The sequence below is a fragment of the Salvelinus fontinalis genome, chromosome 1 (assembly GCF_029448725.1).
Source record: "Salvelinus fontinalis isolate EN_2023a chromosome 1, ASM2944872v1, whole genome shotgun sequence".
Classification (NCBI taxonomy): domain Eukaryota; kingdom Metazoa; phylum Chordata; class Actinopteri; order Salmoniformes; family Salmonidae; genus Salvelinus; species Salvelinus fontinalis.
The window spans coordinates 45,545,947-45,573,202 of NC_074665.1; the positions used below are offsets into that span (position 1 = coordinate 45,545,947).

A 27,256-nucleotide genomic window follows, 5' to 3' on the forward strand; every position below is an offset into this window, starting at 1 on the left:
AACACTTTAATATTGTTTTGATCATCATAACTACAACACTTCAGAAAGTATTCACACCCCTTGACTTTTCCACATTTTGTTGTTTTACAGCCTGAATTTAAAATGAATTAAATTGAGATTTGTTTGTCACGGGCCTAAACACAATACCCATCATGTCAAAGTGGAATTGCTTCTCAAAATGTTTACAAATTAATTAAAAATGAAAATCTGAAATGTCTTGAGTCAATAAGTATTCAACCCCTTTGTTATGGCAAGTCTAAATAAAATGTGCTTAACACATAATAAGTTGCATGGACTCACTCTGTGACCAATAATAGTGTTTAATAGGATTTTTTCAACCACAAAGACCAGTAAGGTTTTCCAATGCTTTGCAAAGGGCAGCTATTGGTATATGGGTAAAAAAAAAAGCAGACATTGAATATCCCTTTGAGATTGGTGAAGTTGTTAATTAAACTTTGGATGATGTATCAATACACCCAGTCACAACAAAGACACAGGCATCCTTCCTAACTCAGTTGCTGAAGAGAAAGGAAACTGCTCAGGGATTTCATCATGAGGCCAATGGTGACTTTAAATCAGTTACAGAGTTTAATGGGTGTGATAGGAGAAAACTGAGGATGGAGCAACAACATTGTAGTTACTCCACAATACTAACCTAATTGACAGAGTGAAAAGAAGGAAGACCGTACAGAATACAGATATTACAAAACATGTATCCTGTTTGAAACAAGGCACTAAAGTAATACTGCAAAAAATGTGGCAAAGCAATTCACTTTTTGTCCTCAATACAAGCGTTATATTTCGGGCAAATCCAATACAACACATTACTGAGTGCCACTTTCCATATTTTGCATAATGGTGGCTGCATTATGTTATGGGTAGGCTTGTAATCATTAAGGACTGGGGAGTTTTTCAGAACAAAAAAATAACTGGAATGAAGCTAAGCACACGAAAATCCTGGTTAAGTCTACTTTTCACCAGACACTGGGAGATTAATTCACCTTCTACACCAGAGTCGCTTACCAAAAATACACTGAATGTCCCTGAATGGCTGAGGTACAGTTTTGACTTAAATCTATTGTACTTGAAAATCTATGACAAGACCTGAAAATGATTGTTTAGCAATGACCAACAACCAATTTGACAGAGCTTGAAGAATTTTGAAAAACATAATGGGCAAATGTTGTACACTCCAGGTGTAGAAAGTTCTAAGAGACTTACCCAGAAAGATTGACAGCTGTAGTCGCTGCCAAAGGTGCTTCTGCGAAGTATTGACTCAGGGGTGTGAATGCTTACAGTGGATTCGGAAAGTATTCAGACCCCTTGACTTTTTACACATTTTATTATGTTACAGCCTTATTCTAAAATGGATCACATGTTTTTTCCCCTCTCATCAATCTGCAAAATACCCCACAATGACAAAGAAAAACAGGTTTTTAGAAATCTTTGCAAATTTATTCAAAATAAAAAACTGAAATATTACATTTACATAAGTATTCAGATCCTTTACTCAGTACTTTGTTGAAGCACCTTTGGCAGCGATTACAGCCTCGAGTCTTCTTCGGTATGACACTACAAGCTTGGCACACCAATATTTGAGGAGTTTCTCCCATTCTTCTCTACAAATCCTCTCAAGCTCTGTCAGGTTGGATGGGCAGTGTCGCTGCATGGCTATTTTCAGGTCTCTCAAGAGATGTTCCATCGGGTTCAAGTCCAGCCTCTGGCTGGGCCACTCAAGGACATTCAGAGACTTGTCCCGAAGTCACTCCTGCGTTGTCTTATTGGAAAGTGAACCTTCATCCCAGTCCTGAGTGCTCTGGGGCAGGTTTTTTATCAAGGATCTCTCTGTTCTTTGCTCCGTTATTCCAGCTTCCGTTATTCCGGCTTCTGTCTGGCCACTCTGCCAAAAAGGCCTGATTGGTGTAGTGCTGCAGACACGGTTGTCCTTCTGGAAAGTTCTCCCATCTCCACAGAGGAACGCTGGTGCTCTGTCAGAGTGACCATCGGGTTCTTGGTCACCTCCCTGACCAAAGCTCTTCTCCCCAGATTGCTCGGTTTGGCCAGGCGGCCAGCTCTAGGAAGAGTCTAGGTGGTTCCAAATTTCTTCCATTTAAGAATGATGGATGCCGCTGTGTTCTTGGGGACCTTCAATGCTGCAGAAATGTTTGGTACCCTTCCCCATATCTGTGCCTTGACACAATCCTGTCTCGGAGCTCTACGGACAATTCCTTTGACCGCATGGCTTGGTTTTTGCTCTGACATGCACTTTCACCTGTGGGACCTTAAATAGATGTGTGTGTCTTTCCAAATCATGTCCATTCAATTGAATTTACCACAGGTGGACTCCAATCAAGTTGTAGAAACATGTCAAGGATGATCCATAGAAACAGGATGCACCTGAACTAAATTTCGAGTCCCATAGCAAAAGGTCCACAAAATGTGGAAAAAGTCAAGGGGTCTGAATACTTTCCGAATGACATGTTTCAGTGTTTCATTTTCAATACATTTGCAAAGACTTCTAAAAACATGTTTTCACTTTGTCATTATGGGGTATTGGGTGAGAGTTTCTTTTAATTCAACCCATTTTTAATTCAGGCTGTAAGACATCCAAAATGTGGAATACGTCGAGGGGTATGAATACTTTCTGACGGCACTGTATGATCAGTGTCTGTTTCATTTTAAACGTGTGTGTTGCCCATTCCATGAGAAACAGAAACCTTTCAAAACAGAAACGAGTTTCATGTCGACTTCGTTTTAATGTTGCAGACATGGGGCTGAAGATATTTGATGATGCACAATTTAGTTTGCCAAAAAATAGCATGACTTTAACTTTAACTCTATTCATGATAATACACAAAATCTGTAATATCAATATAAATGTTTGGCACTCGTAAGATATAAGAGAAGGTGCTTAAAGTAGATATTTCAGGCCATTATATTCTTCATACACCAGATAAATGTTTTTTTCGTGACAGTGTGTCAAGTGAATGTGTAGGTAGGTCTTTGCCAAATAACATAACATTGACACGTTCTAAAAATCACAATCCAAAATCTATACACCAGTGTTTACTGTGTAATGTCACATGACATTTCAGCATAGCGTGGCTCAGAGCCATGTATATATATATAACTCTGGTGTGGCAGAATACTCACTATCAAATGGCTGCAGCTGACATCACATGGACTACTGTGTCATTGCAAATAGACATATAGTACACTGAAGCCATATAATATGGTTTTGTAACATTATGCCCATGTGTGTTACCGCAATTGACAAGCCACAGAAAGATGAAGGACAAAAACAACAAATAGGATGTCCATTCCATGGATTTGAATCATCAAATCAAATCCAACTTTCTTTGCCACATGCGCCGAATACAACAAGTGTAGACTGTACCGTGAAATGCTTACTTACAAGCCCTTAACCAACAGTGCAGATCAAGAAGAAGAACATATTTTCCAAGTAGGCTAAAATAAAAAGTAATAATAAAAAAGAACACAATAAGAATAACGAGGCTATATACAGGGGGCACCGGTACAGAGTCAGTGTGCAGGGGTAAAGGCTAGTTGAGGTAATCTGTACATGTAGGTGGGGGGGCGAAGTGACTGTGCATAGATAATAAACAAACAGCGAGTAGCAGCAGTGTACAAGAGGGGGATCAATGTAAATTGTCTGGTGCCGATTTTTATGAATTATTCAGCAGTCTAATGGTTGGGGGTAGAAGCTGTTGAAGAGCCTTTTGGTCCTAGACTTGGCCCTCCGGTACCGCTTGCCATGCGGTAGCAGAGAAAACAGTCTATAACTTGGGTGACTGGAGTCTCTGACAATTTTATGGGCTTTCCTCTGACACCACCTATTATATAGATCCTGGATGGGAGGAAGCTTGGCCCCAGTGATGTACTGGGCCGTTCGCACTATCCTTACGGTCAGATGCCGAGCTGTTGCCATACCAGGTGGTGATGCAACCGGTCAGGATGCTCTCGATGGCTCTCATGATTCATCCTTTTAGTGTGCCACTACAATAAATCACACACATTAAGTGGGATGAATTGAGTGCTTGTTCAATTATTACTAGATAACGTTACGGACAAAAAAGCAGTGTGTTTTTGTGTGTATTTGTGTGTGCAGGCCGCCTGAGCAAATGTCAGCAGGGGCCTTTTTGAGCTTTTACTGCAATGTGCCAATACACCACCCCCCTCAGGTGGTGAGATTTAGTCTTGGCCGTGAAGTCTGACTAGTAATTGAGATGGAAAACATTTAGTACAGTACCAAAGCACTACAAGAAATGAAACCCCTTCATCTTGACACCCGTTGACCTTCAGGACACACCCCTGGCACACGCCTGGGACACCCCTCCCTGGGAATTTCCTCACAACCTTTCTCTCAAAACAAGATGACCACATGCAGTTCCGCTTTTATCCGTTGGGTTTTCAGTTCAGTTGAGGCAATGTTTGAGTTTTACTATTACAGTGCATTTGAGAAGTATTCAGAACCCTTCACTTTTCCCCCAAATAATTTACGTTACAGCCTTATTCTAAAATGGATTCAAATATTTTTTCCCCTCATCAATCTACACACAATACCCCATCATGACAAAGAAAAACAGGTTTTCAGAAATTTTTGCAATTTTATTTCAAAATAAAAAACGGAAATATTACATTTACATAAGTATTCAGATCTTTACTCAGTACTTTGTTTGAGCACCTTTGGCAGCGATTACAGCCGTGAGTCTTCTTGGGTATGACACTATAAGCTTGGCACACTTGTATTTGGGGAGTTTCTCCTATTCTTCTCTACAGATCCTCTCAAGCTTTGTCAGACTGGATGGGGAGCATCGCTGCACAGCTATTTTCAGGTCAAATCCAGAGATGTTCGATCAGATTCAAGTCTGATCAGATTCAAGTCCGAGCTCTGCGTTGTCTTGGCTGTGTGCTTAGGGTTCTTGTCCTGTTGGAAGGTGAACCTTCAGCCCAGTCTAAGGTCCTGAACGCTGTCAACTGTGGGACCTTATATAGGCAGGTGTGTGCCTTTCCAAATCATGTTCAATCAATTGAATTTATTTAAAATAATAAAGACAATCGCACACTCTATGTATAAACTCCCAGTAAATCCCAGTATTGGGTAAATCACGTTTCGGCATCACTGTGGCTTCTTCGAGGAATGCCTAATATACAATGGAATTGCTTAACCAAGATGACATTGAATGTTCCTGAGTGGTCTAGTTACAGTTTTGACTTAAATCAGCTTCAAAATCTATGGCAAGACTTGAAAACGACTGTCTAAAAACAACCAACTTGACAGTGCTGGAAGAATGTTAAAAGATTAATGGTCAAGTATTGTACAATCCAGGTGTGCAAAGATCTTAAGAGACTTACCCAGAAAGACTCACAGCTGTAATCGCTGACAGTAATTCACTTTTTGTCCTGAATACAAAGTGTTGTGTTTGGGGCAAATCCAATACAACACATTACTGAGTACCACGCTTCACAATTTCAAGCGTAGTGGTGGCTGCATCCAGTGGCAACATTTTGAGCCACAAAAAATAAAAATAAAACTTGTGTTGTATTGGTGTTAAATATATATTTTTGTGGGGTGGTTGCCTGTTTTGCATGTTATTTTGGCATTAATACATGTCACATATCAGTTTGCAAACCATGTAAAAAAATATATATAATTGAGGTCATAAAGCCCCATACAAACATTTTGCATACCACTGCTGGCTTGCTTCTGAAGCTAAGCAGGGTTGGTCCTGGTCAGTCCCTGGATGGGAGACCAGATGCTGCTGGAAGTGGTGTTGGAGGGCCAGTAGGAGGCACTCTTTCCTCTGGTCTAAAAGAAATATCCCAATGCCCCAGGGCAGTGATTGGGGACACTGCCCTGTGTAGGGTGCTGTCTTTCGGATGGGACGTTAAACGGGTGTCCTGACTCTCTGAGGTCATTAAAGATCCCATGGCACTTATCGTAAGAGTAGGGGTGTTAACCCCGGTGTCCTGGCTAAATTCCCAATCTGGCCCTCAAACCATCATGGTCACCTAATAATCCCCAGTTTACAATTGGCTCATTCATCCCCCTCCTCTCCCCTGTAACTATTCCCCAGGTCGTTGCTGCAAATGAGAACGTGTTCTCAGTCAACTTACCTGGTAAAATAACGGTAAAATAAAAAATAAATAAATAAATAAAATTCTTGAATAAGGCACAGCTCCAAAATGCAGGTGTTTCAGCCTAGCTCAGTGCTTTCTGTGGTGGTGTGGCAGCCAGTGGAAAATACGGAGCATAGGGGTTGGTAATGTTCTCCAGTTGTGCTGTGATTGGCTCAGTGTTCTGTCACTCATGGGAACACTACGTCACCGCCAAATCTAAGGGGAGAGCTCGAAAATTCAAGCCCCTTGGGTGCTACCATAGAGTTACATTAGAAGTGCCCATCCAAGAAGTCTCAAGGTTATTGGCCACAGATAAAATGACGTCAAATCACATTATATGTACAGTTGCTTTTATTGGACTGATCATGTCAACATCATACCTTCAAAATCTTAGCTAGCAGTCAATATCATGAATCAAGTCGACAATCTACTGGCAAATCCTTTTTAATCCTTGTCATATGAAAATAAATAATGAAAAGAAATCAAAGATAAAACGTATCGGTGCTCATCGTCCATTGGACATAAACATTACACAACAAGTTGGAAATCGCAAATTCAGTCTGCTTTCCTCCAGACACTGGGAGATGAATTCTCCTTTCAGCAGAACAAGAACCTAAAACACAAGGACAAATCTACACTGTAGTTTCTTACCGAGAAGACAGTGAATGTTCCTGAGAGGCCGGGTTAAGGTTTTGACTTAAATCTACTTGAAAGTCTACGGCAAGACCTGAAAATGGTTGTTTAGCAATGGTCAACCACCAATTTGACAGAGCTTGAAGAATTTTGAAAAGAATGATGGGCGAATGTTGCACAATCCAGGTGTGGAAATCTCTTAGAGACTTACCCAGAAAGACTCACAGATGTAATCGTTGCCAAAGGTTCTTCTAGAAAGTATTGACTCAGGGGTGTGAATACTTATGTAAATAAGATATTTCTGTATTTCATTGTCAATACATTTTCTAACCTGCTAGATTTGGAATATTCAGATCATCATAAGTTGAGAACCTGATGAACATCACATCTCCCTAAGCAGCACAGCACTGTTCATTTAGATTTGTGGGCTGACATGGTGTTTATCATTATACATTAGAACATTATACAGTCCATCACTGAAGTCAATCATGGCATTCAAAGGGCATTCGATCCAACAAATGACAGTCAGCCATCTCGGTTGTCCGTCTCATGGAGCGGGCCCCATTTCAGTTAGGGAGCGTACTGTAACACACCAAGTACCAGTGCAGAGGCGGTGACATTTGAGAGGGAGGGTGAACGTTGTTCCCGGCCCTGGAGCAAAAGGGAGCGAAAGGACGGGAGGGGCCAGGCGCAGATTGAATTTCAACAGGACAGCATTCCCCCCCAAAAAATGTAAGACAGATAACATAAGAGAGAGAAGAGGGAAGGACAGAATTGTGAGTATTGAACAGCAAACAGGTAGAAACGTAATTCGTGAACCGGTCAAGGAGGTGAGAGACAAGAGTGGACAAGTACTGGAGGAGTGTCCATCAAGGAGTGTCTCAGGGTTGGGGACAACTGTAGAAGACCACGTGTTGGACGGACATGGTGACAGACCGAAAGATTCATGGGAGAAAAACAATGTGACTTTCCATCCTGCAATTAGTCTCCGTTAGCGGCTGCTATTCACTCAGTGAGTGACTCTCTACATCTGGCTAACTGTGTGCTATCAATTGCTCGTTAGTCATTATACCTCACGTTTATAGTGCATTGTCGTTACTGTTCTGTCTCAAACAATTATTTTATGCATGAAAGGTGTTGCATAACCCTGACCAATGAAATGTGTGAAAGAAATGAAGAGTATACCATACAAACATGTTTGGATTATTTGGACATAGTGTACCTTAGACATAAATACACATAGTTTGAAGATGATTTCGTACAGTACAGGCCTTTGTACATTTACATGTCTGACAGAGAACTCAACAGTAACAAAGACGTTCGACATGACTGCTTCCTCTTGCATATTTACAGCTTACATCCTGCAACTAATAATGACTATATCATATGTGTAGTGATAATGCCTCTATTCCCACACTGATTCAATTCCCACTCTGGTTTCAGACCCACATCCTCTTTAAGTCCAGACTGTCCTTACTACACACAAAGGAGAAAGGGCCTGGATTGTGGACTAGGCCAATAAAGGCAGGGATGGAAAACAACGACCCAGAAGGAGGTGGAGAAGGACGAAGGAGAGACATAGAAGAAGGAGAGAAAGACAAACAGCTGAAGAACCAACTCAACAGCGAGGAGAAGGGCGAGAAAGAGAACCAGGTGGGCGGTGAGAAGGAGAGGAAGCGGGTGAGCCGGCGGTCTGGATCACTGTGGAGGAGCGGCTGGGCGCCGAGCGAACGTCTTGCTATCAACGTCTCAGGGATGCGCTATGAGACCCAGCTCCGCACCTTGGCCCAGTTCCCAGACTCCATGCTGGGCGACCCCAGACGGCGGCTTCGCTACTTCGACCCATTGCGCAATGAGCTCTTCTTGGACCGCAACCGGGCCTGTTTTGACGCCATCCTCTACTTCTACCAGTCGGGCGGGCGGCTCCGGCGGCCCGCCAACGTGCCCCTGGACATTTTCATTGACGAGCTGTGTTTCTATGAGCTGGGAGAGGAGATCATGGCACGCTTCAAGGAGGATGAGGGTTTCCCCAAGGAGGAAGCCCCATCGCTGCCCGTCAACGAGGTCCAGCGGAGTCTGTGGATGCTTTTCGAGCATCCGGAGTCGTCATCGGGCGCGCGCATCATCGCCATCGTCAGCGTCATGGTGATCGTGGTGTCCATCCTCATCTTTTGCCTAGAGACGCTGCCTGACTTCAGGAGCGAGAAGGAGCTTCGTGAGGTAAGGCAGCAAGAGGGCAAGGGAGGAGTGAGGTGGGATAAATAGGAGACAAGGACAATGGAACAAGTTGGTGTTTTGTGTGTGTGGGGGAGTTTCTCAATAGTCCAAACTGGCATCCTCCACTTGTTTCCTCATCTTCACCGGCACTAATCTGACAGCTCTGTATAACTGGAAGTCAGATAGAATATGTTAGTGGCCAACTGGAGGACTTACTTATTCTTGTTTTATTCTTCAAATTCAGTGTTCGACTTGGACTGAAATAAGTGCTAGTACCCATTTTGGGTGCCGGTATTGTTTATAGTTAGGTGCAGGAGCTCCACAATACGCTTGAGCTAATATTCTATAAGAGGAACGAACTGGAGCTCAAGCAGTAGAACATGCGAGGTGCCGGTACTCAGCTCTGGTGAGCTCCTGCCCAAGTCAAGCACTGATGATATAGAAGGAGATTGAGTGGGGAAAAGCTTTTGGAGTGAATATTCAGTAGAAGGAAAGTGTTACAGAACATTGTGACATACTGGACATGTATTGGAAAGGGAGAGTGTCAATATTATATTTTGTGAAAGATGCATAACAAGCATATAAGTAGCGAGGCAACGATGTCAATAAAGCAATGACGTCATTAAAGCAATGATGTCATTGAAACAATCAAATGAAATACTACATTTTGGTCTAGCTCCCACTTATCTGCTTTTGAATATTTAATAGAATTTTGAAACGCGTCACGAGAACAAGATGGATGGAGGGAAAGATAAATGAGAGCCGTGTGTCATTTTTAAATCATAATAATAATTGAAACGGTTCAAATCGGATATTGGATATTTATTTCAGATGTTGATTGAATGAGTATGGTGACACGCGTTTTGTGTCGTACGGTCAACTCATCAAGCAAAGCCTACCTCGAATGGTCTGTGTGTCTTGAATGGGATGTGTGTAGTTACATGTGTCAAACGGCAACCCGATACCACTAACCAGCAGGTGTTTAGGTAAACACACTACCGGTGCGCATAGCTGACTACAGTGAATTATGTAGAGAAATATTGACAGGGAGACAAATCAAGGAGAGATAGAGTAAGGCTAACGTGTGATTATTTTAGTCAGCTGTTAAACTGGATACACTTGGATTGGGGGGAGCGCAAAAGGGTACAGGAAGCGAAGGGGGGGGGACTAAAATACAAATAAAAGGAGAGAAAGTGAGAGCAGACTCTGAGTAAATTCTCATCACGTGATTTCGACTGACACTGAGAGCCTAGAGGTCAGAGATGGCCAAAGACCTCTACAATATACTTCAGTCACGAAGATGAGATGGGAAGACCTTGGGAGATAAAGCGACACACGTTGTGTCATGTTAACACATTCCTTCAGGAGAGCTGTGCTAGGCCGATGGCGGCTGCCTTTTTGCACGAGGGCCGACAGCCAAGAAACGCAGTAACCCCAGTGAGGAGCGGCTGGCTGACTGAAGAGTGCTGGCTATGCTGGGAGGAAGACGGGATAGCGACAGTGGAGATGGATGGGGAGTAGTGTGAACATGTTGATGTTTCATGTTTCTCCTTGGCGATCTCAGGGGGCTATATATAGTGCCAGGACACTCCTAAGAGTACATCAACACGTAGATATCTGCCTTTATTAATAAACACGACGACTGCGACCTGCTACCAGAGAGAAATCATGAATAGGTCCTCCTAGATTATACGTTTGACTTGTATTGTATCTCCAGACACACGGTAATATTTCACACATTACACTCCTGGGTGTTGTGATGACTTTTCCCCCCTCGAGACGTTTTGATCACTAGACATTAAATATGAGAGGCTGAAAGAAATAATCGGTGTACAGTCTGGCACTCTGACAGGGGAAAATAGACAGACAGGTGGACAAGCTGATAGACTGTCACCGAACAGATTGAAACTCAAAGCCAGAAATAATTTAAGCTCAAAGTGTGAAAACAGCTATTTCACGTGTGAAAATGTGCAACTGCAAATTTGACGTGCTTTTTTCGTAAGGGAACAAATGAACCCCCACGATATGGCGCGACATTTTGTATTTGCTTGTAGTACATGTTGTTACTTAAATTGTTTATAACTAACTGACAAGAACATTGTGTGATCAGGCTGGACCAACACAACAGTATTTTCCGTTGTCAATAAGTACTAGATGATTAGTAAGGCATAAACCAATAATAAGCAGATGGGGAAGTATAATTCTGATTTTAGGAAGTGAAATCTGTAAATTGAAATGAAAGTTTATTTCAAGTCCCATTATCTGCTCAGTTTTTGCTCCAAGATACCAAACCCAAACATACCGAAAATGTTGCAATACATAACATAACACAGAAAAATGCTCTACAAATCACAGTAGGCCTACAACGTCTCATTTCTATCCTCTGACAGACTAGAAGTTCAATTTGTATTTTTTCTTTCTCATTTTCCCCTCTTCCTCCCTGCCTCCCTGTCTTCTCCTCTCCCTTGTCCAGGAGTACTTCTACAAGTACCATGCCCACGACAAGAACATCTCTGTGCACATGCTTCCCCCCGCCAGTGTCTTCCAGGATCCCTTCTTCCTGGTGGAGACTATATGTATCTGCTGGTTCTCTTTTGAGCTGTTCATGCGGTTCATCTGCTCGCCCAGCAAGATGCACTTTTTCAAGGACGTGATGAACATCATCGACTTCACAGCCATCCTGCCCTTCTTCGTGACACTGATCACTGAGCTGTCCAAGGACACGGAGAACGCACCGGGAATGTCACTGGCCATCATCCGTGTAATCCGGTTAGTCAGAGTGTTCAGGATCTTCAAGCTGTCCCGCCACTCCAAGGGCCTGCAGATCCTGGGCCAGACGCTGAGGGCCAGCATGCGTGAGCTAGGCCTACTCATCTTTTTCCTCTTCATCGGCGTCATCATCTTCGCCAGCGCCATCTTCTTCGCCGAGGCCGACCACAAGGACACAGCGTTCGTCAGCATCCCTGGCGCCTTCTGGTGGGCTGTGGTTACCATGACCACCGTGGGCTACGGTGACATGTACCCGGAGACGGTGTGGGGCAAGCTGATTGGCTCTATGTGCGCCATCGCCGGCGTGCTTACCATCTCGCTGCCCGTGCCCGTCATCGTGTCCAACTTCAGCTACTTCTACCACCGCGAGACGGAGTGCGAGGACCAAACCCAGTACACACACGTCAAGACCTCGCTGTGGGAGGACGAGGAGCACGAGGAGGGGGAGGAAGGGGAGGAAGAAGGGGCCGGAGAAGGTGATTACAATGCCATAGAGGGCATCTGCAACCCTCTGAATAGGACTCTGTTGGGGGGGCTGTGCGCTGGGCAGAGCAGGGAGTCAAGTGGGGCAAAGATGTACCTCAGGGAACCCCTGGTAACTCAGGTGTGACAACAGGATGTGATAACAGGATGACCCTCAGTTGTGATCCCGTCACAAAAAGAGAGAGAAACAAAAGAGTGAAAAAATAGCTATTGAAAAAGAGGGATTACAAATGTTTAAGACAACTGAATGGCAAACTGTCACTGGGCTATAGCGTGAAAGCAGCAATACGTGTAGGAGAAAAACATACAAAAACATACATGCCTGTTTAACACTACATTCACCAGGGGAGGCATTAAACAATTGACTGGTGTAGGAACATACAACTACACTACCGCAAATTGCTTGCCAGAAAAATAAAGGAGAATGAGTGACATGCTTATTGCTTTCCATGGTCATGCTATTTATTATTTAAGCTATGAGTTGTAAATTGTTCATTGTAATATTAGCTTGTGTGTTCTTTTAAAGAGTTGAATCTTCCTTGTCATTTTAGTGCTGTCAATATAAAACCATGGTGTCTTCACATCTTTAATTTAATCTAGAGGATACAGTTTGTAAAATGTATTTTGTTTTAATTTATTCAGATGTACTATGAGAGAGCGCCTTTCAGGCTGAATAAGCAAATGTTGGTCGACACAGACAAGGAGCAACTATGAGATAGATATAGAGCACAATGTTACTCAGTCACAGCTTCTCCGTCCAATGACGCATGTGCTAATGCTAATAGATAACAGGTTTTACATGCCACTTCAACATTCTCAATCGGACTACAGCTACAGCATGCTTGTGAGGATGTGTGACTTCTTCTCAAGTTTATACTTCAGAGCCAATATTTCCTGATGGCTGGAGCTACATAAATGTAGCAACATTCTGGTTCCTATTACTGTATCGTCTGATCTCTGATCAGATCGCCGAACGTATTGTTACCAATTTATAGGGAAGGAGCTTGGAGGTCGTTTATCTCAGGGTGACTTGGTGTGAAAGGCCTATATTTGTGTATGTGTTGTTTTTAATAAAGATTCGATTTTGTACATTTTCTTAAGATGCCGTGTGCCGTCCATTGCTGTTGATAATCAGAAAGGCTACATACATTTAATGGAATTCTCGCCACGTTCCCTTCTTCAGAGAACAGGTGAAACTCTAGCTAGAGCTAGAGACATTAATGAAATATTTATTTTCATTTTATTCTGTGGACAGCCCTTCGGTTGAAGCTTTGGGAAAAGAGACTGTTGAACAGATGGTAGAGGACAATTACACATGCAATTAATATATATATTTTTTTATACTAATGTGTTTCCATTTTTGATTTATGAGACATTTCTGTAAAAACTCAGATCCAGGATGAGCCCCCACAATCTACCGTCGGAGTCGAGCTGAAGTGCTGTACAGCATCTCTCTCTGAGCATCCGAGTGGCACAGCGGTCTAAGGCACCGGATCTCAGGTTCAAATCCAGGCAGTATCACATACGGCCGTGATTGGGAGTCCCACAGGGCGGCGCACAATTGGCCCAGCGTCGTCCGGGTTTGGCCGGGGTAGGCCGTCATTGTAAATAAGAATTCGCTCTTAACTGACTTGCCTAGTTAAATCAAGGTTAAATAAAAAATTAAAATCCCAGGGCCTTTTCTAGAAGCAACTAGAAGCATTCTTGGTCTTGGTGAATGATGTGCTCTTATGTCCACTAGAGGGCAGTCCAAACCAACATCAATCATACATCCACCATGAGGGAGTGCTCTAAAGTCTGTAACAAAGAAATGCTCTGGTTTTTTGACACCACACTCCACAAAGCAAGTCATGCAGGGTCTAGTTTTATCATATCTTGATTATTACCCTGTCATATGCTTAAGTGCTGCGAAGAAAGACCTAGTTAAGCTGCAGCTGGCCCAGAACAGAGTGGCACGTCTTGTAATCAGAGGGCTAATATTAATACTATGAATGTGTCTCTCTTGGCTCGGAGTTGGTTGTGGAAAGATTGACTGTGCCACTTCTTGTTTTTATAAGAAACATTAATGTGTTGGAAATTACAAACTGTTTGCATAGTCAACTTACACACAGCACTGACACACACTTACCCAACCATTCTTTTCACAGTTCCCAGGTCCAGAACAAATTCAAGGAAACTACAGTCGTATGCAGAGGCATGAGTGCATGGAACTCCCTTCCATCTTATATAGCGCAAGTGAACAGCAAACCTGGTTTCAAAAAAACGAACAAAGCAACACCATGGCACAACGCCTCTCCGTGTGACCTACATGTTGTATCACATTGAGACCACAAGATGTCACCAAATGATTTCCCCAAAACTTTCCCTGGCTGCCACTGCTCTTGCTCAACAACAGAAAATGCCTGTGTCATCACAACTTTTGGACATATTTCAACAAAACCATTTTGTGGTAAATGTATCAATTTTCTGGAAATGTTATAAAAATTATAGATCTAACTTCATTGGAATATATATATATATATTCCAATGAAGTTAGATCTATAATTGTTCTTTAAATATACAAGTAGGAAAGCCTTAAGATAAATAATCCACTTGTTTAGAGAAAAAAATGTAGAATCATTTTTGAGTAGTAGTAATATATTGGCTGAGCGTGTTGGGGACAACTCGTCCTCCCCCCTCGGGGCTAGTTACCCCTTTATGGTTATGAATGTGTTTCTACCGGTCATTTAGACAACGATGCTAACTTGCTAGCTGGCAACTTCACTAGCAGTAAATGCTAGCCAGCTAGCTAGTTAGCATAAGCTGCTAGGAGTCCTAGCTTGCAACCTTACTACCAGATCGAGGTAAAATACATTAAAAAGATAACGTAGCTTAATTGCAGTTGTAAATGTTTCCATTAGTGTGAGCAGTGCAGGAGGTGGGCTCATGAGATGTGCTCCAACTTTACTGGGGACAGCTTTATTTGTGACCTACATATGAAGTCGGAAGCTTACATACACATAGGTTGAAGTCATTAAAACTCGTTTTTCAACCACTCCACAAATGTCTTGTTAACAAACTACAGTTTTGGCAAGCCGGTTAGGACATCTACTTTGTGCATGACACAAATCATTTTTTCAACAATTTTTTACAGACAGATTATTTCACTTATAATTCACTCTATCACAATTCCAGTGGGTCAGAAGTTTACATACGCTAAGTTGACTGTGCCTTTAAACAACTTGGAAAATTCCCCAAAATGATGTCATGGCTTTAGAAGCTTCTGATAGGCTAATTGACATAATTTTTGTCAATTGGAGGTGTACCTGTGGATGTATTTCATGGCCTACCTTCAAACTCAGTGCCTCTTTGCTTGACATCATAAGAATATCAAAAGAAATCAGCCAAGACCTCATAAAAAAATTGTAGACCTCCACAAGTCTGGTTCATCCTTGGGAGCAATTTCTAAACGCCTGAAGGTACCACGTTCATCTGTACAAACAATAGTACACAAGTGTAAACACCATGGGACCACGCAGCCGTCATACCTCTCAGGAAGGAGACGCAAAAGTACAAAAGTATGTATATCCACAGTAAAAGGAGTCCTATATCGACATAACCTGAAAGGCCACTCAGCAAGGAAGAAGCCACTGCTCCAAAACCGCCATAAAAAAGCCAGACTACGGTTTGCAACTGCACATGGGGACAAAAATCATACTTTTTGGAGAAATGTCCTCTGGTCTGATGAAACAAAAAAAGAACTGTTTAGCCATAATGCCCATCGTTATGTTTGGAGGAAAAAGAGTGAGGCTCGCAAGCCAAAGAACACCATCCAAACCGTGAAGCACGGGGGTGGAGGAGGTTCTGCAGGAGGGACTGGTGCACATCACAAAATAGATGGCATCATGAGGTAGGAAAATTATGTGGATATATTGAAGCAACATCTCAAGACATCAGTCAGGAAGTTAAAGCTTGGTCGCAAATGGGTCTTCCAAATGGACAATGACCCCAAGCATACTTCCAAAGTTGTGGCAAAATGGCTTAAGGACTACGACGTCAAGGTATTGGAGTGGCCATCACAAAGCCCTGATCTCAAACCCATAGAAAATTTGTGGCCGGAACTGAAAAAGCATGTGTGAGCAAGGAGACCTACAAACCTGACTCAGTTACACCAGCTCTGTCAGGAGGAATGGGCCAAAATTCACCCAACTTATTGTGGGAAGCTTGTGGAAGGTTACCCGAAATGTTTGACTTAAGTTAAACAATTTAAAAGCAATGCTACCAAATACTAATTGAGTGTATGTAAACTTCTGACCCACTGGGAATGTGATGAAAGAAATAAAAGCTGAAATATATCATTCTCTCGATTACTATTCTGACATTTTGTAATTGTCACGTTCCTGACCTATTTCTGTTAGTTTGTTATGTGTGTTAGTTGGTCAGGACGTGAGGTTGGGTGGGCATTCTATGTTTTCTGTTTCTATGTTGGTTTTTGGGTTGCCTGGTATGGCTCTTAATTAGAGGCAGGTGTTTGGCGTTCCTCTAATTAAGAGTCATATTTAGGTAGGCGTTGTCACAGTGTTCGTGGTGGGTGATTGTTTTCCGTGTCTGTGTCTGTACACCACGCGGGACTGTTTACGGTTTGTTCGGTTTGTGTAGCCTATGTTCCTATTCGTGCGTTTTTTCTTGTTTTATGTAAGTACGTCGTCTAGGTCTGTCTACACCGTTTGTTGTTTTTGTTAGTTTAGTCAAGTTCGTGTTTTGTTTAATAAATTATGTGTTCAAACTCCACTGCGCCTTGGTTCGATCACTACTCCTCCTTTTCGGTAGAAGAGGAGGAGGACCGCCGTTACAGAATCACCCACCAAATCTCCAGAACCAAGCAGCGGAGTAAACGGAGTAAGGGACAGAGAAAGAAGGAGGAATGGACTTGGGACGATGTATTGGACGGGAAAGGTTGCTACACATGGGAGGAGATCCTGGCTGGTAGGGATCGCCTCCCATGGGAACAGCTGGAGGCACTGAGGAGAGCAGAGGCAACCGGAGAAGGGAACCGGAGTTATGAGGGGACGCGTCTTGCACGGAAGCCCAAAAAGCCTGTGAGTAACACCCAAAAATTTCTTGGGGGGTGGCTAAGAGGTAGTGGGCCAAGGGCAGGTAGGAGACCTGCGCCCACTTCCCAGGCTTACCGTGGAGAGCGGGAGTACGGGCAGGCGCCGTGTTACGCAGTAGAGCGCACGGTGTCTCCTGTACGAGTGCATAGCCCAGTGCGGGTTATTCCACCTCCCCGCACTGGTAGGGCTAGATTGGGCATTGAGCCAGGTGTCATGAGGCCGGCTCAACGCGTCTGGTCTCCAGTGCGTCTCCTCGGGCCGGCATACATGGCACCTGCCTTACGCATGGTTTCCCCGGTTCGCCTACATAGCCCGGTGCGGGTTATTCCACCTCCCCGCACTGGTCGGGCGACCGGGAGCATTCAACCAGGTAAGGTTGGGCAGGCTCAATGCTCAAGAGAGCCAGTACGCCTGCACGGTCCGGTATTTCCGGCGCTACCTCCCCGCCCCAGCCTAGTACCTACAGTGCCTACACTACGCACTAGGCTACCAGTGCGTCTCCTGAGCCCTGTTCCTCCTCCACGCACTCTCCCTGTAGTGCGTGTATCCAGTTCGGTGCCTCCAGTTCCGGCACCACGCACTAAGCCTCCTGTGCGTCTCCAGAGCCCTGTACACACTGTTTCTTCTCCCCCTACTAATCCTGATGTGCTTGTCCTCAGCCCGGTGTCACCAGTGCCGGTACCACGCACCAGGTATAGAGTGGGCTTTGAGAGTCCAGTGTGCCCTGTCCCTGCTCCCCGCACTAGTATGAAGGTGCGTGTCCTTAGCCCGGTGCCTCCAGTTCCGGCACCACGCACCAGGTCTACAGTGCGCCTTATCCGGCCAGAGCCATCCGTCTCCCCAGCGCCATCTGAGCCATCCGTCTCCCCAGCGCCATCTGAGCCATCCGTCTCCCCAGCGCCGTCTGAGCCATCCGTCTCCCCAGCGCCGTCTGAGCCATCCGTCTGCAATGAGCCTGCAAAGCCGCCCGTCTGCCATGAGCCTGCAAAGCCGCCCGTCTGCCATGAGCCTACAGAGCCCTCAGCCAGACAGGAGCCGCTAGAGCCGCCCGCCAGACAGGAGCCGCTAGAGCCGCCCGCCAGACAGGAGCCGCTAGAGCCGTCCGTCAGACAGGATCTGCCAGAGCCGCCAACCAGACAGGATCTGCCAGAGCCGCCAACCAGACAGGATCTGCCAGAGCCGCCAACCAGACAGGATCTGCCAGAGCCGCCAACCAGACAGGATCTGCCAGAGCCGCCAACCAAACAGGATCTGCCAGAGCCGCCAACCAGACAGGATCTGCCAGAGCCGTCAGAGAGCCATGAACGTCGAGAGCCGTCAGCCTGCCATGAGCGTCGAGAGCCGTCAGCCTGCCATGAGCGTCGAGAGCCGTCAGCCTGCCATGAGCGTCGAGAGCCGTCAGCCTGCCATGAGCGTCGAGAGCCGTCAGCCTGCCATGAGCGTCGAGAGCCGTCAGCCTGCCATGAGCGTCGAGAGCCGTCAGCCTGCCATGAGCGTCGAGAGCCGTCAGCCAGCCATGAGCGTCGAGAGCCGTCAGCCTGCCATGAGCGTCCAGATTCGTCAGTCAGCCATGAGCTGCCCTTCAGCCAGAAACGGCTATATACCCAGAACTGCCCCTCAGTCCAGAGCTGTCTCTCTGTCCGGAGCTGCCTTTCAGTCCGGAGTTGCCCCTCTATCATGATCTCCCTCTCTATCTTGATCTACCTCTTTATTCTGATCTATCCCTCTGTCTTGTGCTATCCCTCTGTCTGGATCTATCTCTCTGTCCCGGTGCTGTCCCTGTCATTGATGTTACTAAGGGGATTTTGTGGGGGTAAAATGAGGGTGGACATTCTTAGGGGGAGATGGAGGCTAGGATGGATTATGGTGGGGTGGGGACCTCGCCCGGAGCCTGAGCCACCACCGTGGTCAGATGCCCACCCAGACCCTCCCCTAGACTTTGTGCTGGTGCGCCCGGAGTTCGCACCTTATGGGGGGGGTTATGTCACGTTCCTGACCTATTTCTGTTAGTTTGTTATGTGTGTTAGTTGGTCAGGACGTGAGGTTGGGTGGGCATTCTATGTTTTCTGTTTCTATGTTGGTTTTTGGGTTGCCTGGTATGGCTCTTAATTAGAGGCAGGTGTTTGGCGTTCCTCTAATTAAGAGTCATATTTAGGTAGGCGTTGTCACAGTGTTCGTGGTGGGTGATTGTTTTCCGTGTCTGTGTCTGTACACCACGCGGGACTGTTTACGGTTTGTTCGGTTTGTGTAGCCTATGTTCCTATTCGTGCGTTTTTTCTTGTTTTATGTAAGTACGTCGTCTAGGTCTGTCTACACCGTTTGTTGTTTTTGTTAGTTTAGTCAAGTTCGTGTTTTGTTTAATAAATTATGTGTTCAAACTCCACTGCGCCTTGGTTCGAATCACTACTCCTCCTTTTCGGTAGAAGAGGAGGAGGACCGCCGTTACAGTAATGCTCGTCTGTGGAAGGAAGAGTGGACCAAAGCGCAGCGTGGAAAGTGTTCATGATATTTATTACAAGAAACACTCAAACAAAAATAAGAAATCCCAAAAACGAAAGCGAACAGTTCCGTCAGGCACAGACACTAAACAGAAAATAACACCCCACAAAACCCAAAAGGAAAATCACAACTTATATATGATAACAAATCAGAGACAACAATAGACAGCTGCCTCTGATTGGGAACCACACTCGGCAAAACAACAAAGAAATAGAAAACATAGATTTTCCCACCCGAGTCACACCCTGACCCAACCAAACATAGAGAATAAAAAGGATCTCTAAGGTCAGGGCGTGACACATTTCACATTCTTAAAATAAAGTGGTGATCCTAACTGACCTAAGACAGGTAATTTTTACTAGGATTAAATGTCAGGAATTGTGAAATGTATTTGGCTAAGGTGAATGTAAACTTCAGACTTCAACTGTATGTACAAATTATAATCATGCAATAGCAGAGCATGAGAGTAGCACATCAATGTTACACTGAGTTAATAGGTTCAGTTATTATTACTAAATGTTATATTCCAATGTTATTTACTGTTATTAGTTATATTGTCACGACTACCGCCAAAGTCGGTCCCTCTCCTTGTTCGGGCGACGTTCTGCGGTCGACGTCACCGGTCTTATAGCCATCGCCGATCCACCTTTCATTTTCCATTTGTTTTGTCTTTGTTTTCTACACACCTGGTTTCATTCGACAATTACATGTTCATGTGTTTAACCCTCTGTTTCCCCCATGTTTTTGTGCGTGATTGTTTCTATGTTCAGTCGGTACGTTATGGCTGGTATTTTGACGGGGTGCTGTTTTCACCCGTGCGTAATTGATTACCGTTTATTGTTGGTCAAGTGTAATGTTACCTTGTGCCTTTATTTTGAGTAAAGTACGTTGCTCACTCATTCTGCTCTCCTGTGCCTGACTTCATGCACCAGCTACACCCACCTTCTGACATACATTCCATTCCAATGAATATTTATTTTAATGAATTAAAAACAATTGAATACCTTTTGCTCCTGAATGTCATTTTAAAGACTGCTGGGTCTTAAAATCTTGCATTATTCAAATGATATTTAGTGCAATTGTACATAATGGATTGTATGGAACAGGAACAATAAAGAAAGAACAAAGAAAATGAATGTGCTGGTACCTGGGTACCTTAATAGTTTTATTTGCCTAAGCATGATCTTCATTCACATACCATTTTATTTTTCAAATGTTGCTTTTTTGTGTCAACAATTACACATTGTTCTTAGGGGGGGCTAGTTACCCCCTAGTACTCCATGTGTAACTGATAGATGCACACACACGCACTACATGTTTATGTTTTTAAATGTATGTAGATTGTAAAGTCTTTTGTAATGTATTTTTCGTTATATGTCGGACCCAAGTAAGACTAGCTGTCGCCATTGGCGTCGGGCTAATGGGTATCCTAATAAATCACAGGGTTCATTATGTTGGCTACAACCTTCCAAACACTCAGCACTTATTAGCTATTTATGGTGTGATGTGTTTAAGCATTTCTCCAGAAGAACTGTCCGGGTTTGTCTTGCCTATTCCTCCATTTTAGTATCCCGACTAGAGCATCCTTGCTGCTTTTGTTATTTTCATTGTATTGTTATTCAGTGTTTTAGAATTGAATTAATAACATGATCTAGCTGGTATTTTCACTGGATATCCGCAGACAGCCTAGTCATACTTCACTAGAAAACATGAGCATATATAAAGCTGTGTTACAAAATTACCCTTTATTTATTTGTTTATTTATTTAGCAATACTCTCTTGGACTATAATATCAATAAACTCCTAGACATGGTGTCAATAGCCAGATAGAACTATTGTTCATACATAATTTAGCAACCTGGTCTCATAGACTGAACGTAACATAGTAAAAGTAAATCCGGGACACTCAAATTAGTATGATATGTTACATTTGCTATGGTTACATAAGACAGAAGGTTACTTAAAGCAATCATGTAAGAAGGGAGGGTGGATGGGTTGACATATATAGCGTGAATGTCTAGGAACCCATAGGTTGCATGTTCAAATTTCATAACGGACAACTTCATCATTTTAGCTAATTAGCAACTTTTCAGCTACTTACTACTTTTTAGCTGCTTTGCAACTACTAAGCATGTTAGCTAACCATTCCCCTAACCTTAAACCATTAACCTAACTCCTAACTTTAACCCTATCCTTAACCCTAATCCCTAGCCTAGCTAACATTAGCCAGCTAGCTAATGTTAGGGTTAGCCACTTAGCCACCTAGCTAACATTGGCAACCAAAAAATTGGAATTGATAACATATCATACATTTTTGCAAAAGCGTTACATATTGTACGTTTGCAAATTAGTATCATATCATACAAATTGTAATTTGTAACATATAATACGAAATGGATACTGGACCTCCACAAAGTACTACATTCATACGAAATGTAACATATCATAATAAAAAGTGAGTCTCGGATTTACATACAGAATAATACGAAATTATCTGAGACTAGGTTGCATTTAGGCTTCAAATATAAATAACACAATAAATTATAGCTACAGTACAATGATTCAAACTTGAATTCATGACACAAGAGTGAAATATACTGCATATAACATATTCAACATGACATTCAAAGTGAGACAATATACACAGCAGTCAGTCCCATCATAGAGTTATGGAACTAAAGTTCACCATCTACTTACCGAACTCTTCGAGCCAAAACATTTGCCACGGGGCAATAAAAGTAACAGTGTTTCTACCACAAGTGAAAAGAAATCACTTTAGGAATTAACATGGTTATACAATCCAGTAAACCTTGAAATAAATATACTTGGTTCATTGTATACTTCCATCAACAAACTCAATTTTTAACTTCACTTATCCCTGGAGAACTGTGGACTGACAACACCAGTGAGACCCCTGCCGAAAGGGTTATCCGAGTCCAGGTCAAGCTGTTGCTGATTCTGTTGTCGATTTTCAGCTGTATTCGTCATACTTCTAGATACCAAAATGTTCCTCAGGGGTAGGAACCGCGAGAACGGGAGCCCATGTTGCGGTGTGGAGCCTTTTGAGGCGAGGGACACATACAGTTTGTGATGTGAAGAGAAGAAACGAGAGTATCCATCAGCTAGCAGCAGCTCTCTGAAGGAGCAGTCGGCCTCTGTGTAGTGGCTCTGAGGAAATGGATAACGTCGAAAGAAATGTGTTAGGTGCAGTGAAGCAAGGCCTTTAGCGGTGCCATATTTCAAGCTATAGTAGATTATATTTGTCCACTGCTCACCTGTCCCCTCAACTGGCCAATGCTGTCCACACAGAGGAAAAGGGATGAGGACACACCCTTGATAACTGTCTCACCTTGTCGAACTGACCTCATCTCCAACACACCTGAGAACACACAGTAAACACATTCAATACAAGTGTCATCAATTATTCAGGTGTTTGGGAGATGACTTATAAAAGTATAAACTTCATAATATTATATTCTGTAAGGTCTATCTGTCTGTCAAACACTCACTGCAGTGGAGGCTCCTCAGTGAATTTCAGAAAAATAAATAGTGAAACATAAAAAAGTGATCCCTTTTAGATTAAACTATACTAAATATATTGTCAATGAATAATTCATTAAAACACACTGTTTTGCAATGAAGGTCTGCAGTAGCCTCATCAGCACTCTCTGGGGTAACACCATAGTGGGCTCCCGAGTGACGCAGCGGTCTAAGGCACTGCATCTCAGTGCTAGAGGCGTCACTACAGACACTGGTTCAATCCCAGGCTGTATCACAACCGGCAATGATTGGGAGTCCCATAGGGCGGCGCACAATTGCCCCAGCGTCATCCAGGTTAGAGTTTGGCCGAGGTAGGCCGTCATTGTAAATAAGAATTTGTTCTTAACTGACTTGCCTAGTTAAATAAGGGTTATATAAAATAAATAGTATAGCCGGAGCACAGCTAGTTTCCGTCCCCTTCAATACAAAACCTAGAAGGCTCATCGTTCTTACCCCACTCCGTAGACTTACACAGTAAATATGACGACTTCCGTAGGACGTTCTCCAACCTATCAGAGCTCTTGCAGCATGAACTGACATGTTGTCCACCCAATCAATGGATCAGAGAATGAATCTAGTACCGAAAGCATAAGCTACAGCTACATAGCACTGCAATGTATAAAATGTGATGAGCAGTTGGCTCAAAGAGAGAGAAAGACAATAGTTGAACAGTTTTGAACAAATTAATTTATTCAAAAATAAAGGAAAAGCAAGAGATAGAAAGATAGAGAGCTAGCTATATTTTGTAGTATTTTTTCACATTCACTCACTTAGCTAGCAAATGCAGCTATCTAATTTAGCCTACTCAAACACCTGGCTCAAACAGAGAGCTATGCTGTGTTAGCTAGCTGGCTAGGCTATCCAACACTGAAACTCTTCCAAGCCAAGGTAAGCTTTTCGTTTTATTTATTTATTGCCATTGGGGCCCGCCAGTGTAACTATTAAACTGCTTGCTGTACACAGTACTGCATGATTGTAGTTTACTAACTCGTTAGTTGTAGTATCTATTTTGACTATGACGTTAGCTAATATGGTGACAATGATGTAGGCTGTGTGTAACGGTTAGCGGTTATGGTATAAATGTTTGGCTTGGAAAGGTTTTTCTGCCTGGTCACAGACAGCTGTTGTGAAGTCCACAAGCGAAGGGAAAAGGTGAAAGGAGGACAGTGCGGAGATGCAAACAAATATTATACAACGAGCAAAATGATCATGCTGTTTGTATGTGGCTGCTATGAAAGTGAACTGTGTGTGCGGGTTATCAGAGGTGTTTTAATTCCACCGTTTCTTAAACGGAAGCAAATGGAACAAAACAGGGATAAACATACCTGAATTTGTCCAATAGAAACTCTTGTTTGCAACTGTTTGGAGTAATGATTACACCCTAGATTAGCTAGATGCAGGCAAGAGTGGGCAAGGCGGTATTGAATGTGTCATTGTCTATTAACTTGATTAATACACATTTTCTCTCGACCTGTGCACCTACCTTGTAATAGAAATTCGTCCATGCTCATAAAAAAAAGTCCTCCCTAATCTTAAACGGCACCGACCGCCACTGACTTACTGTGAAAGGTCTGAGCAGGGCTCCCTGTCACTTTTCCATCAGGGGTCATCTCCAGAAACAGTTCTTTTCTTTGATTATCTGGGGGGTGGGGAGACATTACGTGTAAACATGACAACAACAACAACAACAAAAACAGTATTTAAGAGGCAATACCTATTACTACTAGGAAAAAAAGATGGCCTACACACTGCGAGCATAAACCAAAGGATCGATAAGTACACACCTGAAATAAGTTTTTTAAAAAGTGAATGAATATAAGACAGAAGAGAAGAGAAGCGTAATACCTGTGTAGAGATGTCTTTCTCTGACTTGATCATTGAAGAGCAGGAGTGGGTTGGAGTCAGGAATATATGATGATATAGAGAGAGATAGGAGGACCAGAAGGGAGCAGGAGAACAGGGAGATGTGTGCACACAAGGACATTTGCGAGATGAAATTGACAAGAGAGAGCTCTTGCAAAAAAATAAATAATCTGGTTCGGCAATGTTTCTGGATATGTCAACAGAATAAATAAAATAAATAACAAATAAATAGAGAAACAACTAGAAAGCTGTCTTCACCCAAAATTCTAAAATGTAGCACGGTGTGCATCCTTATAAAGGAGGTAATGGAGAACGTCAGGGGGAGGTCACAGGGATTGACGGTATAAGGATGAGTCAGGTCGATTCGAAGGAGTTTATAATAACATAAAGTTGTAAGGACCTGGAGAATGTGAAAAGCCCATGGTAGGAAATGCACAGTGGCTATATAAGGGCTTCCTCCTTGTCGGTCCCTTCTAAGACGAATAGTATTTATTTTTACTACAGTGACAATTTTTTTCCAGCATGTTATGCTCATGGTAAGCAACTTGGTATTTACTAGAAAACTGTGCGCAATGTCAAAGAGCAAAAATTGGTACCAAATTAGAGCTTATGGTTTCCAACTTTCCTATCTGTTTAATGCTCTTTTCAAGTGTTAAAAAACAAGTGTTCAATTGTGAAACGGCTCAACACTTCTTTTAAAGTGTTTCGGTTGGATTCAATCATTTACAATTTTCACAAGACATCAAATAAACATATCTTTGTTGTTTGTCTTCCATACCGATTGCTCAACGTCATGACGGCTGTGTTAGTTGAAGACGGGGAAATGGCAGGTACTGATGACAATGTTTGTATTATTTTGAGTGTGTATAAGACAGGGGTATGCCGTGGGATTTACAACCGTCGTTGAGTTTGTGTTTACTGAAGTCCAGCTGCAGTAAGACACTTTAACGAGATCCGGGACAGTCGGCCTGCAACAGTCACACATGCATTAGCACACTTCTGAACAACGTAAGACAGACCGTTGCTCTGTATTCTCCTGAATGAACGTGCACACGCAGTCATCTTGTTGGACGGGATCCAGTTAGCGTGAATTACACCTTCCGCCATTCTCGTAATAACAAGGCTTGAACCTTGACTTGAATTTGATGTTCTCCGATACGAGTGTAATGGAATGTACGTCATTGTAGAATGACGGGTGAATTTGCCCTTTGATATCTTCCGATACAGGCACATTTCACTGTTCTGAACTCGCTCAAAGTGACATTACTTCATGGAAGAAGCATTACACATTACTGTAGGCTAGACTAATTGACGCCGCGCAGTGAAGAAATCTCTGTCAACATGTCTTCATGATGACGAATGAAGGATGGAGCCCCACCAACAAAGTCCTATATTCACTGCAGATTCACCCAGAGGAAGTGTACCTACGTAAGGACGTTTTCCACACCGATAGCCTCGACAAGTTTATTGGGGTTAGAGAACTGGCCGTTTTGTTTAGATTCTCTGCCAAAACATTTGGTTAAACTATGAAACATTTGGTTAAAAGCTGTATAAAATGTTTATTTCAAATGTGTTCTATGAAACAATTTACAGATCATTTTGTTTTCCTCACAGTTCGGCATGTACAGAGCATGAGGTGGAATAAGGGGGAATTTCCCAGCCTCTAGTTTCCAGAGAAAGCCCATGTAACACACGGACACGAAGTAGTGTTATTGTCTTCAACCTCAGAAACAGGAAGAAGCTGCTGTTTTGATGCAATGAACGTGGCCACCTGCCAGTAAACAAGTTACTCTATAGATTCAAACAACAGATACTGTATGTCATTGACACGAAGGGCTATTTTCAGGTGGAATTGTTACATAGAGCGCCTTTAATGGAGAGAAAGCAAGTGAATGTTAAAAATGTAAGTCCAACTGAGAACTTGGGAGAAAACGTGTAAATATCATCACAATACATCTACACAACCATAAGAGGGAAGAATGATGAAAATCAGGAAATCATCAAGTAATCTGTCATTT

The 27,256-nt window shown here is 43.2% G+C and overlaps 2 protein-coding genes across 2 annotated transcripts; one reads left to right on the forward strand and one right to left on the reverse strand.

Annotated features, from left to right (window-relative positions):
• Nucleotides 1-70: 70 nt before the first annotated feature.
• LOC129855532 (potassium voltage-gated channel subfamily A member 7-like) lies at nucleotides 71-13,338 on the forward strand. Its single transcript, XM_055923304.1, has 2 exons — nucleotides 71-8,994; nucleotides 11,465-13,338. Exons 1-2 carry the CDS (start codon nucleotides 8,161-8,163, stop codon nucleotides 12,368-12,370), a joined length of 1,740 nt encoding a protein of 579 aa, XP_055779279.1. The 5' UTR covers nucleotides 71-8,160; the 3' UTR covers nucleotides 12,371-13,338.
• A 7,629-nt stretch (nucleotides 13,339-20,967) lies between these two features.
• Nucleotides 20,968-27,241, reverse strand: fgf21 (fibroblast growth factor 21). Its single transcript, XM_055923482.1, has 4 exons — nucleotides 25,221-27,241; nucleotides 24,937-25,014; nucleotides 23,111-23,214; nucleotides 20,968-23,003 (listed from the first exon to the last, which is right to left on the reverse strand). Exons 1-4 carry the CDS (start codon nucleotides 25,357-25,359, stop codon nucleotides 22,704-22,706), a joined length of 621 nt encoding a protein of 206 aa, XP_055779457.1. The 5' UTR covers nucleotides 25,360-27,241; the 3' UTR covers nucleotides 20,968-22,703.
• Between the last annotated feature and the right edge of the window lie 15 nt (nucleotides 27,242-27,256).

Excerpts from the sequence above, each read along its gene's own strand:
- LOC129855532 (XM_055923304.1), top strand. The coding sequence starts at position 8,161 with ATGTGTAGTGATAATGCCTCTATTCCCACACTGATTCAATTCCCACTC. Across the intron at positions 8,995-11,464 it reads GCGAGAAGGAGCTTCGTGAG|GAGTACTTCTACAAGTACCA; the intron begins GTAAGGCAGCAA and ends TCCCTTGTCCAG.
- fgf21 (XM_055923482.1), bottom strand. The coding sequence starts at position 25,359 with ATGTCCTTGTGTGCACACATCTCCCTGTTCTCCTGCTCCCTTCTGGTC. Across the intron at positions 25,015-25,220 it reads AGAAAGACATCTCTACACAG|ATAATCAAAGAAAAGAACTG; the intron begins GTATTACGCTTC and ends CCCACCCCCCAG. Across the intron at positions 23,004-23,110 it reads TTGGCCAGTTGAGGGGACAG|AGCCACTACACAGAGGCCGA; the intron begins GTGAGCAGTGGA and ends CCATTTCCTCAG.